We start from the raw sequence: 18949 nt of genomic DNA, 5'->3' as shown, positions 1-18949 counted from the left end.
TCATACTGCCAGCACGTCGGCCCTTTTTGTGCCTTCACCAGCAGACCACGGCATGCACCTTCAGCACAAGAGCTGGTAAACAGTGGCACTGTTCTTGGAGCCCCTGACTAGACACTGATTTTTCTTTTTTTCCTGCTGACACCTGACACTTTAAGGGAGTGAGGAACCTTGTTCGGAAGAGGGGAGGCTGGGATGCACACTCAGTGTCCATTTCGAGGGATTCTCCTGGACCTCAGGCTTCCTCCATGCACATCTGGAGGAAACACCATCAGGGATGAATTCCCCAGAGGGCAGCGCTGTGACGTCAAGCAAGCGGGGGTAGGAGAGGCGCCCTAGGCACAGCTGGGCCCCATGGGACAGCAGGGCTTCTGAGGCCAAGGGTCGCACACCGTTCTTGTCCACCAGGAACTTCTCCAAGTTCCCGGCGACGGGGCTGCAGCACACCCGAGACCAGGGGGTGAACGTGAGTCGGGCCCGAGCGCAGTCGCCTGGTCTCGGGGTCCGGGCAGAGCCTCACCCGGAAGGCGAGGAGCGGTGTGCGCACCTCTGCAAGAGCAAGAAGTTGGGCTCGAACCCACGCGGGATCGGACATACCTGAGGGAATTCAGGATCTCTTGGTTCTTGGCATTCTCCTGACGCCTGAAATGGTAGCACGGGAAGCCGAGCATGATATGTATCAGAATAATTTAGGGGACTTGCTAAAAATGTGGATCAGTCGCAACCTTTTTCACTCCAAAGTTTGAATATCGCTCAAGAACCCAACCCCCTCCCCCGCCTTTTTTTGAATGCTTGTAGACATTCACAGCAGATTACATTCGTCTTGGTATTTTATTTTACTACTTTTTATTGTTACTTGTTTGATGTGTATGCGTGGTCCCTATAGTTTTGTTTTATGCCTACATTGCCTGAATATTTTAAAGCTGGGATAAATCCGAAATTAAAAAAAAAAAAATTCTGCACCTCTGGTATATTCTTTTTTTTTTTTTTAAAGATTTTATTTATTTATTCATGAGAGACAGAGAGAGAGAGAGGCAGAGGGAGAAGCAGGCTCCCAAGGAGCAGGGAGCCCGATGCGGGACTAGATCCCAGGACCCCGGGATCATGACCTGAGCTGAAGGCAGACGCCCAACCATCTGAGCCACCCAGGCGCCCTCACCTCTGGTATATTCTTGAATTTAAAAAAAATACACAAAAAACTAGCTAGTGGTAATTAAGGGTTTAGGCCACATCTGTATTCTATTAAAGAATAATTCCCACATAAAATCATTATGACAGCCTTAGATGAATGGTAGAGTGAAACTTTTGGTTATATATATAAATATATAAAGTCTTTTTACTAATAAGCTTTTTTTCTCCCCAGATATTAAACTAACCATGAGGAAACATATTATCAATACATGGTACTCTTTTGTAAACGTTCCCAATGTGGTTGCTCCAGATATTGAAAAGGAAATAAGAAGGATGGAAAATGCAGCAGGCAGGTAAATCCATGCATTTTTTCCATGCATTTTTTTTTTTTAAAGATTTTATTTATTTATTTGACAGAGAGAGAGATAGCGAGAGCAGGAACACAAGCAGGGGGAGTGGGAGAGGGAGAAGCAGGCTTCCCGCTGAGCAGGGAGCCCGATATGGGGCTCGATCCCAGGACCCTGGGATCATGACCTGAGCCGAAGGCAGACGCTTAACGACTGAGCCACCCAGGCGCCCCTCCATGCATTTTTAATACCAGCCACCATTCTTAAATTTAACTAGGTTTAATTTCAGTTTAACTTTTAATTTGTGACCTTGATCTTTGTAATTTATTTAATTTCGTCAATTTATTTATACTTTGGAACAGCATAACTTGTCTCACAAATGAACATAGATATTATTGTGGTCATTATTTAGAAGCACTTATGCCATATAGTTCCTTAATCATTGGCAAGGCCTTTTCTTATGGGACATTTCAAATCTGCAGAGATAGCATTGCCATAGATGAATGTGAAAACAATACAAAGTGTGAAATGCTAAATGTTTTAAAAGTATAATTTAAAGTGGTTACCCTATATTATGCTAAGCGAAGTAAGTCAATCAGAGAAAGACAATTATCATATGATTTCACTCATACGTGGAATTTATGAAACAGAACAGGTGAACATAGGGGAAGGGAGGGAAAAATAAAATAAGACGAAATCAGAGAGGGAGGCAAATGATAAGAGACTCTTAACTATAGGAAACAAATTGAGGGTTGCTGGAGGAGAGGTGGGGGGAATGGGGTAACTGGGTGATGGGCATTAAGGAGGGTGCGTGATGTAATGAGCACTGGGTATTATATAAGACTGAGGAATCACTGACCTCTACCTCTGAAACTAATAATATATTGTATGTTAATTAATTGCTCTTAAATAAAATAAATAAAATGGTTACCTTATAAATGAATAGAACATGCATAAATGTGGTTGAATTTATTTTTTGAGGGAAGAAATGTTATTACAGGTTTGTTCATACAAATGTATACTGTGATCTAAAGCACAGATTCATACTTTCTATTTGATAAATATTAACATTAATCAATGAATCAAATAAAAGAAATATGGAAGACCTAGACAGTAGTTTCTTAATTACATGCATTTTATTGAATGTGCATATACCTTATCTAATTCCATGTATTCTGAAAATTCTCATTTCACTCTAATTAAAAAGGGTTATATGTTAGTTTGAGAGGGAAGGAGAGAAGATGAAGCAATGGTCCTCCTAATGAGAAATGTTATTCCTTCATAATGGTTTAAAACATTGATCTAATTCATCTCTGCCTCCTGTTGGACCATAGCTCCTTTTCTGATAATGATGAGGATGATGATGATGATGACAGTGTCTCCATGTTTGAAGAATCAGAGAATGAAAACTGCCATGCAAGGGATTCCTATAGAAATAACTCACACAGAGTGGGGCCATCACAGAGGTGAGCACTTCGATCTATTCCTCCAGATCTTTTTATTTTTATTTTTTTAAGATTTTATTTATTTGACAGAGAGAGACACAGCGAGAGAGGGAACACAAGCAGGGGGAGTGGGAGAGGGAGAAGCAGGCTTCCCGTGGAGCAGGGAGCCCGATGAGGGCTCGATCCCAGGATCCCAGGATCATGACCTGAGCCACCCAGGCGCCAGCCCTCCAGATCTTTTTAAACTAGTACTTAGATGAAAGAAAGGTATTCTACTCCTCCACCTAGTGGGCTTGGCAAATTCCTGCTACCCAGCCACTTCTCAGGATCTTGCGAGTAACTTGCTACTTACCCTTTTCCTCTCTTGGAAAACTGCCACAGCCTGATGATTATTCATGTCCACAGGGGCCTTAAGTCACAAACGCTCCTGCTGGTCATTTTCCCTGAGACCTGTCTCTGTCCCTTAAGAACCTCATGCCCCAGTCCTCTCTGACTTCCTCCTTCTTTCTGATCCTTCTTTCAGGGTCCTGAAGCAATTGTACTTGGGAGGGGTTGGCTGTGATCCTCTAAAATGCTGAATCCCATTTGACCCTACTCTCAGGGAAGTAGAGCACTAGTGTGTGTAGCTAGAGAAGAAAAGCTAAACGTCCTTAGTAGGAAATGAAGCTCTCCTGAAAACGTCCCACACGTGACTTGGAGGGTGTGGGAGGAATGTGGCGTTGGTGTGGGTCAGGAGTTCTCACCCTGTACAACATACTTACTTTTTCTTTGCTTTTTCTCCTTCCTTTTTTCCTCTCTCTTACTTCTTTTCCCACTGACCACCTTTAGTTTTCCCTCTGTTTTTACTTGTCTTTTATTTTCTTCCTATTTTCCCTGACAGTCTAAGTCTTAGATCTCTTGCTGGCAATTGGCGGCATCCAAGGTGGCTCACTTGAGGCCATGGAGGATGCTGATTTTTGGTGTTAACATTGATTAGTAAGTATGTACTAATCACTTTGGTTCACAGCACTGATGTTTAGCAACTCAAGCTTCATGGAGCTCTATACTTTCAAAAATGGTCTAGGGGCGCCTGGGTGGCTCGGTCGGTTAAGCACCTGCCTTCGGCTCAGGTCATGATCTCAGGGTCCTGGGATCGAGCCCGCATCGGGCTCCCTGCTTCTCCCTCCCCCGCTCCCCCTGCTTGTGTTCCCTCCCTCGCTGTGTCTCTCTCTGTCAAATGAATAACTAAATTTAAAAAAAATGTCTAGGCAGTAGTTAGTAACCGAAAATAATTTGTTCTTTAAGACTGTTTGCTTCCCATGGACATTATACAGATGGTGACTATGATGATTTTCATTTTCCAGGGAGCAGTACCCGCCTGGTGCCCTTGCACTTTTCAATGTTAACAACAGCAGCAATAAGGAGCAGTAAGTACATTTACAATAAAAAACCAAAGCTTTGCTTTTAAAGACCACCAGTAAAAAGGTAGGAATATATCTGAAGCTGCTAGAGAGGAGATCTTTATTAGGAAAACTATCTAATACAATAGCAATGGTATTCTGTTATTTTTGTCGTTGGTTTATTTACTTCTGAAAAATGTGGCTACCCATATTAGAAGCAGCATGTATGTATGTATGTATGTATGTATGTATGTGTATGTGTTTGAATGCATACAGAAAACCGTTGTCTAGCGTGTAAATGCAAGTGCCCCTCCTTGTGGACAAAAATAAATGAAATATCAGTATCTATTCTAAGCCAATGTGTCTTAGGTCAAGTTCCTTATGAGACAATCTCTGAGAGGGAGATTTGTGTGCAAAGGTTTATTGCGAGTGCTTTTAGGAATGATACCTAGGAGGGAGTTAGGGGAGCAGGACTGGGCAGAGGGAGAAGTTGGCCTTCAGAGGCTAGAGTTGATATGAGGAGCTCTAGAGCAGGGGGGCCCCTTCAGAGTTGTGTCATAGTTAGGCAGTAGGACTGGGCCTTTGCACAGGCACAGTCTTGGATGAGGGGAGCCCCTAGGATGGGGGCACATAGCTTTGAACATGATGCCCCCATGGTGGCTTCCTTAGGCCAACGCCAGCCAAAGGAGAGGAAGACTGTGAGCTGTCAGCAACCAATACTCTTGGCCGGTGGGGAATGAGTGCCAGAGTTCTGTGCATTACTGCATCCAGACAGCACATTTCTTGCACTGTTCAGGTCCGCTTTCTTCATATAGAAAATTCACCCTATGTAGGAATATACCTCCTCCAGGAGTCTTGATCTTTTTTCCTTGGGAATCTTATAGGAGGAAGGTTAATGGGATAAACCTAGGTCCCTGACAGCTGCAGCTGGTCTTGAGGCTTTAACTGAAATAGCTTACGCCCTCCTTTCCTACTCATTCTAGAATCCTGTCACCTCTGGTCAGCACTTCTGCTGGTCTAGATGATTTGCTTTGTGGGATGAATGATACAGACTCTTGTCCCTAAAGGATTTGGGCCCCTGGTCACCATGCCCTTTTTGAGTTATAGCTGCTGTATTTGTCCATTGACCACTAAAACTGGGCTGGAGAACACCAAAGACACCAGAGCAGATCACCTATGTGCCAAATATACCGCCCCCCCCCCCCATTGTATAACAGCAACACTATCTAGTTGTGATGAAAGAAGTCAGTTACTTTTGCCAGTATGGTGACTCCCTTTCTTGCCTATTGGTTTTTTGGCACGAGGGGCCCAAAGTGACTGGGGAGTAGTCATAGCTTAATGTTTAATGGGACCCTAACTGTGTTGCCTGGAAGACACGTGATCCATCTGGAAACCTCTAGATCCACAGACCATAAAATTGTGGGGATGAGAAGGACACATTCCCTATGTGAGTCACTCCTACTGAAACTCCTTCGTTCCCAGACCCATACATGGTCATTTCTTTTTCCACACAAAGTGGATGATGGTGCACTGCTTGAAGCTGTGCCACTGGTAAGATTAACTTTACCATAATCTTCTAGGGTCACCTCTAAGTAGGGCTATAGTGTAGACATGGCCCATTTTGACTTGCATCCTGATGTCAGGCTGACCCATTCATAGACCATGCTCCATCAACTGCTCCTGTAAGACCCCCGCATATGGCCATGGTGGAGAGTTGAGGGATAGGTGCTGATACAACAGTGATAGATTACATGGGGGGAGGGTACCGTGCCACATGCTTGATCCCAGATATACCACTTTATCATGTGATGGATTGCTGTACAACTTTATAACTTGTTCACTCTGACAGAATCCAGCTCATGGTCAGTAGTCATTTTCTGTCCCATGGTTAGTTAATCCTCTTTCAAGGCCCTATTACATGATGCCATTGATATAGTGGATCAATGTGCTGAGGAATGTCCAGATGGTCCAGGTCCCTCTAGGCTGTGTCATGACATTGAGCAGGAGAGACAACATAGCCCTGGAAAAGACTATAAATGTGTGCTGCTTTCCATCTTATAACTATTTCTGATCCTCTTCCCTGACAGTGATAAAAAATCACACACTCACCATGACTGACCCAGAACATTAGGTATATGGTCTAGATTGCGTGAGTGCATCGTTTTTCACATTTGCCAAGGCAGCTGCAATTGAGGCTACTCTGTGGTTGATTTTGCAGTAGTCTACTGCCGGCCACTGGTATCCATGTGGTTTTCATAGGGACCAGACATTGAGTTAAATGGTGGTGGTGGGGAACCACCACCCCTGCACACATGAGGTCTTTAAGGATTACATTTTCTTTCCTGTCCAGGATGCAGTATTGTTTTCAGGCAGCAGGTGGGGGGCAGCTCGAGGGCTTCCACTTGGCCCTCCCCCATTATAGTCGCTCTTCCTCTACAAGCCAAGGCACTAGTAGGGATGAGGGTTCTACCAATGACCAAATATATATATATATATATATATATATATATATATATTCCACTTTTACACTGAGGAACTGGAGAAATGACCCCAGTGGTGGGTCTTGAGACCCAGTGGAAGCCCCAAAAGTCATATATTGTCAGTGATTTCATTCTTCAGTCAGTGATTTCATTTCTGAGAACTGGCTCAGGTTTAGAAACTCTTCGTGAGGTTGTGACTTTTTATTGGGTTAAGTTGCTCTCAATCTCCTGATTATCCATTCCTGATCTGTCTTGACTATATATGTTAAACAGTACCCTGACAAGCCTTTTATGTTCCGTTCCCCTTTGTACATGACAACCTTAGGTTCCAAGCCCCACCTCCTTATCCATTCTGTTTCCCATTTCTCCTCAGTAGCAGCATTCCGCTTCTGCTAGGCTATTCATATACAGACTAAATTCATTTGTACATTGGCACCTGAAAATTTTCTTCCCATTAACATCCTCACGCTTCTTCTCAACTTCTCCAACTCTTACCTATACTTTGAGGCCTAGACCTATCTCCCGCCCTTTAACAACCTCTCTGACTACGCTCCTGGTAGTCAGATGCCTGTTCATTCATGTCTGAATAGTAAACTTTCCCAAGACATTTGAGCCAACAATGGCAGCCTATTTTGACCTTAGGTCCGCCTAATTCCAGAATCCATTCTTCAGCTGATAGAGAGCCAGCTGTACAAAGAGGCCTCTAATCACATAATCTCCACTCCAGAGGAAATAGCATATAGAAAAAGGTGATCTCAAATCCAGTAAATGATTCTAAGAATTAGGATTCCACTGTGTGGAGCTTTTTGACTACTCATAAAAAATTGCTGCATTCAGGATTACCCCCCTAAAGAAAATTGATCGCATTTTCTTGAAATTCTCAAAGCTCTTAATAATAGTTAAGTGATATCAAGAAGCTTAAATTTTAAATAATAATTTTTTTGGACATGGAGACTTTGAAATTATACCCTTGGGGGCTGTTGTTTCCTAAATTTCCCTTGTTGGGTTTATGCCTTTATCGACCTCCATTTCCTTCAATTTTCCACATGCTCTAACCCAGGAATTTTTGCTTGTTTGTTTTATCATCTGGGTGCATGTCCATTTTTGTAGAACTCTCCATTAGAAGACCAGATTTCTGGTCCCTGAGCATGGGGGCAGGTCTCTGAACGCAAGGCCCAGAATTCTTGCTCGAGAGTGAAGAAAGTAAGTAAGAATGGAAGTCAGAATGTAATTTGATTATGTGACTTAGATATTATTTCTTCTTTAGAGAACCAAAAGAAAAAAAGAAAAAGAAAAAAGAAAAGAAGAGGTAAGTTTGACTTCGGCATGAGTGATTCCAGATTTTTTGGCCCATAACATTTTCGTATCTTGTTAGTAACTACATCTCTCACTTTTCAGCAAATCAGGTGATAAAAATGAAAATAAAAAGGACTCAGAGAAGAAAAAGAAGAAGGAAAAGGAAAAAGAGAAGAAAAAGAAAGAGGAGAAAGGCAAAGATAAGAAAGAAGAGTAAGTGGCATTGAAATTAGAAACGAATTTATAATGGATTTTGGATGCAGGGTTATTTCCTGAAAGTTTATAGTTATGGAACCCTGTGTAAAAGACGAAATACATTATTATAAAATGTGAATCAAATTTTTTTTCTAATTTCCTTAAAATGAGCAGGGGTAGCTTTATTCTTAGTTTTCTCATCAAGAATTTTCAATGTTATGGTTAATTATCTTCCTCGAGCTCTGGTTAAGATAAATTTACCATTGGGAGATATTTGGGTTTCAAGAAAATTGGGTTTCTAGGGTCTTAACATTAATCTTTTTAAGTTGAAATAAATATTTAATACTTTTATTAACATCTCTGAGTCATAAATACTGTATGGCAAATACTCCAAAAGTAAGCAAATTTCCTTGCAAAACCCATGCTTCGTTTTGAGAGCAGTACAAATGCTTATCAAAATACCAGCCATTTGAAAGATCCTTTTGTTTTAAAGATTTTATTTATTTATTTGACACAGAGAGAGAAACAGCATACGCAGGGGGAGCAGCAGAGGGAGAGGGAGAAGCAGGCTCTCCGCTCAGCAGGGAGCCCGAAGCAGGGCTCAATCCCAGGACCCTGAGATCATGACCTGAGCTGAAGGCAGAGGCTTAACCGACTGAGCCACCCAGGTGCCCCTGAAAGATCCTTTTTAAACAAACATTTAAGGGTTAGAATTTCACGAGGGTAAGGCTGAGTGATATTTTCAAAGCTATCTTTTTACTAAAGGGAAAATTGTTTTCTAAACGTAAAGAAAACTCGTTACCAGATAGTATTCACTTATTTGTGCCTGCTGGAAAGCTGCTGAGGTTTTTACAAAGGGAAAAATCCTTAATAATATGGGCTTGGGGCGCCTGGCTGGCTCAGTCAGTAAAACATGTGACTTTTGATCTTGGGGTTGTAAGTTCAAGCTCTATGTTGGGTGTAGAGATTACTTAAAAATAAATCTTAAAAAAACCCTAAAAAACCTCACCACCACCACCACCAACACCACCACCAACAACAACAAAAAACCCCAAAAAACCTAAATAAGGTTGATACTAGAAAATTTTAAAAATTTTCCATTTGACCGTATATTTCCTTCCTTCCTCCCTCCCTCCTTTCCTTTCCTTCCTCACTCCCTCCCTCCTTTCCTTCCTTCCTTCCTTCCTTCTTCCCTCCCTCCCTCCCTCCCTTCCTCCCTCCCTCCCCCCCTCCCTCCCCCCTCCCTCCCCCCTTCCTTACTTCCTCCCTTCCTCCCTTCCTTCCTTCCTTGCCTCTGCCCTCTGTTGCCTCTTCATCCTTCATAGATGCTTATGAACAAGGATTTTTTATTAGATTGTGTTATATTCTTCTTTCCATACAGGTGAGAATGAAGCCATGAGTTCCCTCTCACAGCATAGTTCCTGATTGTTCTGTTACCTGGTAGGGGAGGGGCAACACCCCATTCTCTCACCCCATAACCTACCAAAGAGGTCAATGGACTATTCCAGAGTTTAGCATGATCTGTGCCACTATTCTTTTTCAGTGGCTGGATTGGTAGAAATGTCCACAACATCACAATAAAACAAGGGCTTTAAAAAAAAGTCTAACGTAAGGTTTAATGTAAGACTAGTACTTTAACTATCTATCCAGTCCTCACTAAGCAATTCCTTATGTCTACCACAGTCATGCCAAGCTAGTTTTCTCCTTGTAGAGTGAGTTTCTCCAGCTTACTTCTGTTTCATTAATTGTGGGTGATGGACAGAGTCGTATTTGATATGTGAAATAAAAATGTCCTTGTTCCTTGGTAACCTCCCACTTTATTTCTAATTGCTGCTAGGGAGAAGAAAGAAGTCAAGGTTATTGATCCCTCGGGAAACATGTATTACAACTGGCTGTTTTGCATCACTTTACCTGTTATGTACAACTGGACTATGATTATTGCAAGGTATCTATATATTTTTGGGGATCTTGACCTGCTTCTAGTTTCTAAGTTACCTGACTTAACAGTTTGGTCAAGGGCTCTTCGGGACATACCTCTTTTCTCCACCACAGGTTGTAAAGAGGTTACATTATTTTCAATGTGTTTTCCTAAATCAGGAGTAGGTGCTTTGGTTCCCAATATACTTAGAAATCCAGTACTGGGATGGGGAGTAGGGGGATATTTTTAAACTTTTGATTGCTGAACTATTTAATTAGAATTTTGGGAGAAACTTTATTATTTTATTTTTTTATTTTTTGGACTCTAAGAAAAAAATGTTGCCAAGAGTGGAGAAAGATCAAAGATCTAGGTTGTTTTAGAGCAAGATGTGTTTCCCAAGCGATTTCTATGGTTCTCTGTCTTTTAGACAGTAAACATCTCAGCCATGCAGAACCAAGCACAATTCCTTGAAGCATTTTGGGTGCAGATAGTCAATAAGAACTTGGTTATCCATGTGTATAACCCAATGTATTTTGACATTAGCTTGAGGCCATTTATTTTTATTTGATGTCTTCACAATGTGAACTAGTATAATGGAAAGAATGTTGGAATTCAGAAGCAGGAGAAAACTAAATCCAACCACTTAGATTCAGAAAAGCCATGGTTGATTAAATGGACTCTATGGACTCTAAGGACCCTCTTAGTCTTAGTTCATTAGATCTCTTATCATGATAAAAATTATGCAGAGAGGACATTTACTTAAACTTGCCCCCATTTCATTTTAATTACACAAGTTTTTCTTTTACAGAGCATGTTTTGATGAACTTCAGTCTGATTACCTAGAATGTTGGCTCATTTTTGATTACCTATCAGACATAATCTATCTTCTTGATATGTTTGTACGAGTAAGGACAGGTAAATATGTTCAGCTTTGGATATTTTGTAATTTTGTGCTTTTATCTCTATAGTATAACTTGAAATTTTGTAATTCAAGTATTCTTCAAAGTAAACTCACAAAAATCTATTTTAGAGGAAAAGGCACTGTTGAGAGCAAGAGTACCATATGCCTACCCACAAGCTTAGGTCATTACAACCGATTCACTTTATTAGGCAACCTTTGAATGTGGATTGGTAGCTTTCTCCCACTAACTTGTCCATTGGGTTAGTGCCATGTGAGAGGAGTAAAGAGAACAGAAATATTCTGCCAGCTCTGTGATGAAAGGGTAATTGCTACCTAACAGAGAGATACCATGAAGAGGCATGGGGGGATATCACTGTGTCCGGCAGAGCTGTACTAGAAATTTTGTAAGAGTACACAAATCCTTAATCCAACTTTGTGGTCATGGTGAGGCATTGTTGACCAGGGGGCAGGATCTGATAGCTTCCCCTTACGTATTCTTGGTAAGTAGATAAGCTTATTGTTTCTACACTGCGCTCTGTGTGCAAAGGTAACCGCTGTACAGAGAATAGCATTAAAGAATCATTATGTAAAATAGGGACATGCTCTATATATCTGTGTGCTGGGGCAATGCTCCCATTGTTGTGTCCTACTCACAGCTCTGGTAGCTGGTATAGGTAGAGGAACAAATTCTTTGCCCAGTGAAATGTATCAGAATGCTGAAATTCAAGGCCCACTGTGGCAACGTAGGAGAAGGGAAGATCCCAGATGACTAAGGAAGTCTGGGGGACAAAAAGGAGAGAGAAAACGAACTTCTGAAGGACATTTATTCTTCACATTGAAGGGACAAGGCAAGAACACACATAATAGGCAGTAAGGCAGGTACCCAAACTTCAGGGGTGGGGCTGGGGTTCTGACAAGAGAGTGGCGTGAGGCGTTAGGTACAGTGCCAGGGTGTTTAGAGAGATTTCCAAGAACACTGTTCATAAAAGGAATGGCTTTACCTGGGTAGAGAACTGGATCTAGAGAGATTTGTATATATACAATGTATGAGTACATTGCATATAAGCTCTCACTTTTTGCACTTACAAAATTTTATTTTTTATTTCTTCAAGAGATTATTTCCCATAGCCATATGTTGATCAGTACTCATATCTTATTATATTGTTAAAAGCATGTTTATTGGAAATGAACTATTTTTTAAAAATATTTATTTATTTATTTATTTTAGAGTGAGAGAGAGAACAAGTGAGGGAAGGGGCAGAGGGAGAGAATCTTCAAGCAGACTCCCCACTGAGCGCAGAGTCCGATGCGGGACTCAGTGAGGGGCTCAATCTCATGCCCCATGAGATCATGACCCATGAGATCATGACCTGGGCCGAAACCAAGAGTCGGATGCTTAGCTGACTGAGCCACCCAGGCGCCCCTATTGGAAGTGAACTCTTGTTCTGAACTCAGTGAAGGTCATTTAGGGTTACTTTAGAAAAATTCATAATGGCATAAAAATGAAAAAACATTAAATTGTGTGTTTTTTTTTTTTTTTTTTCTATTTTAGGTTACTTAGAACAAGGACTGCTGGTGAAGGAAGAAACTAAACTCATAGAGAAATACAAATCAGACTTGCAATTTAAACTTGATTTTCTATCAGTGATACCCACTGATCTACTGTATTTTAAGCTGGGGTGGAACTATCCAGAAATTAGATTAAACAGACTGTTAAGGATCTCTCGAATGTTTGAGTTCTTCCAGAGAACAGAAACAAGAACAAACTACCCAAACATCTTCAGGATTTCTAACCTTGTTATGTATATTGTCATCATTATCCACTGGAATGCATGTGTGTACTTCTCTATTTCCAAAGCTGTTGGATTTGGAAATGATACATGGGTGTATCCTGATGTTAATGATCCTGAATTTGGCCGTTTGGCTAGAAAATACGTATACAGCCTTTACTGGTCTACACTGACTTTGACCACAATTGGTGAAACACCACCTCCTGTGAGGGATTCTGAATATGTCTTTGTGGTGGTTGATTTCTTAATTGGAGTGTTAATTTTTGCTACCATCGTTGGTAACATAGGTTCTATGATTTCCAACATGAATGCTGCCAGAGCTGAATTTCAAGCAAGAATCGATGCGATCAAGCAATATATGCATTTTCGAAATGTAAGCAAAGATATGGAAAAGAGAGTTATCAAATGGTTTGACTATCTGTGGACCAACAAAAAAACAGTTGATGAGAAAGAAGTCCTGAAGTATCTCCCTGATAAGCTGAGAGCAGAGATTGCCATCAACGTTCACTTAGACACTTTAAAAAAAGTGCGTATTTTTGCGGACTGTGAAGCTGGTCTTTTGGTGGAGTTGGTCTTGAAATTGCAACCCCAAGTCTACAGTCCTGGAGATTACATTTGCAAGAAAGGGGATATCGGACGAGAGATGTACATCATCAAGGAAGGCAAACTCGCCGTGGTGGCAGATGACGGAATCACTCAGTTTGTGGTCTTGAGTGATGGCAGCTACTTTGGTGAGATCAGTATCCTTAACATTAAAGGTAGCAAAGCTGGCAATCGAAGAACAGCCAATATTAAAAGTATTGGCTACTCAGATCTGTTCTGTCTCTCCAAAGATGACCTCATGGAAGCTCTCACTGAGTATCCAGATGCCAAAACTATGCTAGAAGAGAAGGGAAAGCAAATCTTGATGAAAGATGGTCTACTGGATTTAAATATTGCAAATGCTGGAGGTGATCCTAAAGATCTTGAAGAGAAGGTCACCCGAATGGAGGGGTCAGTAGACCTCTTGCAAACAAGGTTTGCTCGGATCCTGGCTGAGTATGAGTCAATGCAGCAGAAACTGAAGCAAAGACTAACCAAAGTTGAGAGATTTCTGAAACCACTTATTGACACAGAATTTTCAGATCTTGAAGGATCTGGAGTTGAAAGTGGGCTCCTGGACTCCACACAGGACTGAAAAGCTGGTCATTAAGGAGGACATGCCTCATGATCCTTTTGGTGATGTGATTAAGCAACTCTAAATTGGAAGAAGAGGAAGATTCAGCTGGGGGAATTTTTCCATAAGGAGAGTGTGCTTGGGTGTAGGGCACAAGGCCCACACACTCACTTGTGAGGTACTGTGATTAAAGGATCATCGTCCTTAGGATTTTTCAGAATGGATAATGTGCAAAGATATAGAATGATTAACTTGTCAGTATCTATATCTTCTGATTTTTTCATATATGCTCCTTTTATGTAATACTCTTTATAAAAGTGAACAAGTATCCCTCACTTTCAGGCATTTTACATTGTGGAGGAGCAACTGGGAATTACCATGTACGTCATGTTCAGGATACCATTTTAAAAAGAATTAGAATGCAATAAAGTAAAGTAAGTCCTAAAACTATAGTGAATATTATTTATTTGATAATTTAGTAGGGAGTTTAAGGTCTTTTAGACCTTTTTAGGCTCTTTTAGGGTCATTTTAAGGACATTAATCGTTGTAGTCTAGGACTTAGGAAGGGTGGTGAAGAGAAACTTCTCACAATGAAAGTGTGACAAATCAGACTTCACATATCTATGCTTATATATAAATATGTAACATTAAAAATCATAAAATGTAGGAATCTTTTATAGTGAATTTTTTCTTTCAAGATTTTATTTAAATTCAAGTTAGTGAACATATAGTGTAGTAGTAGTTTCAGGGGTAGAATTTAGTGATTCATCACTTGCATGTAACACTCAGTGCTCATTACAACAAGTACCCTCCTTAATGCCCATCACTATTTATCCCATCCCCCCACCCACCTCCCCTCCAGCAACCCTCAATTTGTACTTTTATAATAAAATTTTCAAATTCTCTGATTATTAAGGCCTGATAGCAATGGCTACTATCTTCCTTACCTGACTGGCCAGCAATAAGAAAAGATATAAAAATAATTCCATTGCTGGATGATTAACAAAGGAAATTATTGTAATGTCTGGAAAGGAGATGTGTAAGTTCTATGGACCAGCGTGGGCAACTTCTTAGAAATTCAGAATCTCAGGCCCTACCCCACGACTACTGGATTAGAATCTGCTTTTTAGCAAGACCCCTGGGTGATTCACACCCACATTAAAGCTTGAGAAGCACCTAACTAGAGAACCAGGAAGGAGTTAATGGGATTGTTCTAGAAATTTCAGAAAAGGGAACTGTATGACAAGTGTGTGGTTGTGGAAGACATTGCTAATCAATCATACAGCTTTCTACTACTTAACCCAGATGTGGTTAAAAAAAATTCTTAACAGAGATCACTGGAATTGATATAAAATTTCTATCTCTGCCTATAATAATATGACTTAACATGACATCTTGTTAATTTGACATTTCAGATATTTCTATGGACCTTGATCAGTGTATGTCTGTGGTAGAGTATATTCTGTTCTACCAATAGAATATTCATTGAACTGTACATGGCGTTTGCAGTCTCGTGTTGGCATTTTACATTTTATCTCTTCAATATCAGCTAGCAGGTATTTCTCCACTACAGAGGAAATGACTAGTTCTGGAGTGAGTGGGTTGTCATTAATATAGAACATGGTTTCTGCCTGAGACAACTGCTCTTTTAACTCTCTTTTTCTTCTTCTTCTTCCTTCTCCCTCACACGCATTTTATTTTTTGTTCTGTTTGTTGCCTGTTGTAAACACCTCTAAGACACTGTGAAGAGGCTTGATCTGCTAAGGTAGGGATGAGTGAGTTACACACCTGGCTCAGGGCCCGGATCCCGAGGAGAGCAGCCCCCATCACTGCACCCAGGAGGGTGGGTACTTTGAGTCTGATTTCAGCTAGAGCCATCCAAGGGTTCTGATTTCAGGACCTCTGACCCCCGGCTCTATGAGTCTTTCTGATGCTTTATATTGGACAGGTGGCAGATTCTTGATTCAAAGACTTGGAATCAGGAAGACTTAGCCAACTCCTTTTCCATGAGTCCTCCAGGTGGAGGCTCTGACAGGTGGTGGCGGGGTTCCAGTTTAGACACCTGGACTGCAATGCAGAGGTTCACAACTGGGTTCTGGCTTCATACGGAAATCTTTTAAGGAAACAAGAAATATGGGGCTTTGGGGAGACTCGTGGTAAGGATGCTGACCTGGGTACAGGTGAATGCCAAAGCAGGAACTTGCCTTTTAGTAATCCAAAAACCACCCATATTCCAGACTGATTCCAGACTCCAATTGGCTGTCTTAACATATTAAGATTAGGACAGGCTTGATATAAGGACAAGGGAGGGCTGGTTGAAATTTGGAGATCTTTAGTAACTGCATCTGAGAGCAGATGAGAGAGAATTCTGGGACTCATTGATGGCAGATCAATGAGGGAGCAGAAACCCAATCAGCTAGTCTTGAAAGCGTGTCTGATAAGTGTTTACTCTGCACCCTCCCCCCCCAACTCTGCTATAATGTTCTCATAGGAATAGATCACTTCAGAGTTTTGCATGTATCTTAAAAAAAACCTGAACTTTTCCAACTTGAAATATGATGTGATTCAACTTCTTACCATTAGGTGGCAATATTGGTCTATAATTACAACCTCCAAAGCTGGAAACTTACTTTTCTTCACAGAAATTATAGGTAGTAGTAAAATCGGAGCTCTTTGACAATAATGGGCATTTTTTTTTTCCTAACATGAAGATTTCCAGAAGATTTTAGCATAGCACACTATATGCCAGTCTAAAACTAAAACCTGGTCAAGGGGCGCTTGGGTGGCTCAGTCGGTTAAGCGTCTGCTTTCGGCTCAGGTCATGATCCTAGGGTCTTGGGATCGAGCCCTGCATCGGGCTCCTTGCTCAGCGGAGAGCCTGCTTCTCTCCCTCTGCCTGCCGCTCCCCCTGCTTGTGCTCTCTCTGTGTCAAATATATAAATAAAATCTTTAAAAAAACATGATCAAATAAAATTTAATATGCAAATTTAATGGATAAAGCAACAACACAAATTGAAGCATCGTAGTATTTCTTAATTTCAGAGAGTTTAACAAAGCAATAATGACAGTTACATTACAAGCTCTTGCCACTCTGTAAGATATGTATTAGAGGTAAGCAAAAGAAAAAAAGAGCAAGCAGCATTTATATTGAAATTCAGGTTATATTTTTATTAAAAAAAAAAGAAGTCCATTGCTTTAAAAAGTTTGGCAACTACTGACCTGTTTTAACAGTGTTGGAAGTATGCTTGGCGAAAACACTGTCAATTTAGGTAATATTCTTCCAAGACTACAGAAATGGTATTTTTGGATGTCTTCATTTATAGACTGTTCGGAATATAAAATACCAAACAGCAGGCTTATAGACTCAAAAGAAAAGCTTGCTATTCACTGGACTAGTTTATTTCTAGGTGAAGGGAGAAAGTGGGAAATGCATGGAAAGGAAACCAGAGAATATAGAAAATGCAAAAAGACTCCAGAGATCATCTAATTCACCCCTCCTCCTTTTACAAATACAGAAATGATGATCAGGCAACACTAAAATTGGTGAGGATATAGGAACTTGGGGTAAGAGTGAGAATTTTTACCACATGTTGGAGAGTCATATGCTAATTATCTGCTAGAGCCAAGGTTGGGCTCATCTAAAACCCAGCAATTTCATTCACTACCGAAAATTGGCCACACATACAACAGGAGATATGTTGAAGAATGTTTATAATAGTAAAATATTGGAAACAGTTTAAATGTCCATCAAGAGGAGGCCAGTTACACAAATTGGAATCTATTCATATAATGGAATACTGTAAAATGTTTGAATAATAACAGATAACACCTAGTGTTTAGTTTGTGCCAGGCACTGTACCAGGACTTTCTGGATGCGTTTAATCCTCATGATAACTTATAAGATAGGTTTCACTGTGTTTTCTGTTTAAAAGGGAGGCATAGAGAGTTTAAGTAACTTGCCCAAGGCCCATGGGAAGGAAGTGGTAAGCTGCTGTTTGAACCCAGTGAGGCTTCACAGTGCCTGCCCTTAATCTTGGCATTCGCGCTCACTTTGTATGTACACATCGTATCTTCTATACGGAATTTACAAACGTACAGCACAATCCTGAGTAGTGTTTATGGATCTGTACCTCTGAAGTGACAGTTTAATAACAGGCATGGGAATGATAGCAGGAATCAGAACAGTGCTTACACTTGTGGGGCTGGAGAGAGTGCAGGGTGAGGAGAGTGAGACATTCGGAGGACTTCAACTGTCTTTGCTGTTTCATATTTTTAAAAACAATCTGAAGGAAATAAGTCCAAATGTTAAGATCTGACAAACCTAGGTACAAATACATGCAGTCTCTCTATAATTTTGGTATATATGCACTATTTCAAATGAAGGAGAAAAGAGGAGTAGAGGAGGTAAGCATAAATCCGCACAGCTAGTTTAGTGACACAGCCTGGACTTTTGACCCTTGGTTCAGTGTTTACTTCACTAAAAGGTTGTACTTGATTGCTTTCTACACAGACCAAGGTGAGTGCTTTATGGGGTTCTAGTTGGTGATAACATGTCTGTTCTCTGTACGTTTTCACTTTAAACTGAGTAAATTTGAGACAATACTTTCTAGAATTACACTTCATGTCTGGCTCTTGGTTTCCTGATGAGTTAGAGGTGAAAGAATGCATTTTTCACCAATGCATTCCTTTGGGGTTCTGAAAATAGCAATTTACCACAAAATTACTCACTAGCCTGACAATGTTGGGTTTCTTGTCAGATCTCCAATTTCTCCTCTTTTTAGTTAGGTTCATTTTTATTCTATCTGGGTTGAGCTTTAGCCAGTTGGACTTAGTCCAAGAAGCTACTTGGGTTAGTTCTTCAGATATCACTGAGCCTGTTCCCTGGGTTTGTCACAAAGATTCATGATGCCCAGG

The 18949-nt window shown here is 40.8% G+C and overlaps 1 protein-coding gene across 1 annotated transcript; it reads left to right on the top strand.

Annotated features, from left to right (window-relative positions):
• Nucleotides 1-1374: 1374 nt before the first annotated feature.
• Nucleotides 1375-14056, top strand: CNGA1 (cyclic nucleotide gated channel subunit alpha 1). The gene is made up of 8 exons (XM_036096664.2): nucleotides 1375-1481; nucleotides 2810-2941; nucleotides 4264-4326; nucleotides 8047-8088; nucleotides 8178-8288; nucleotides 10108-10215; nucleotides 10997-11103; nucleotides 12642-14056. The coding sequence occupies exons 1-8, from the start codon at nucleotides 1375-1377 to the stop codon at nucleotides 14054-14056; spliced, it is 2085 nt and encodes a 694-aa protein (XP_035952557.2).
• Nucleotides 14057-18949: the final 4893 nt, after the last annotated feature.

This window comes from Halichoerus grypus, chromosome 3 (genome assembly GCF_964656455.1).
Source record: "Halichoerus grypus chromosome 3, mHalGry1.hap1.1, whole genome shotgun sequence".
Lineage (NCBI taxonomy): Eukaryota > Metazoa > Chordata > Mammalia > Carnivora > Phocidae > Halichoerus > Halichoerus grypus.
The sequence above is the reverse complement of the archived record's forward strand: the minus strand, read 5'-3'. Positions and strand labels throughout refer to the sequence as shown.

Excerpts from the sequence above, each read along its gene's own strand:
- CNGA1 (XM_036096664.2), top strand. The coding sequence starts at position 1,375 with ATGAGGAAACATATTATCAATACATGGTACTCTTTTGTAAACGTTCCC. Across the intron at positions 2,942-4,263 it reads AGAGTGGGGCCATCACAGAG|GGAGCAGTACCCGCCTGGTG; the intron begins GTGAGCACTTCG and ends TTCATTTTCCAG. Across the intron at positions 8,089-8,177 it reads AAGAAAAAAGAAAAGAAGAG|CAAATCAGGTGATAAAAATG; the intron begins GTAAGTTTGACT and ends CTCACTTTTCAG.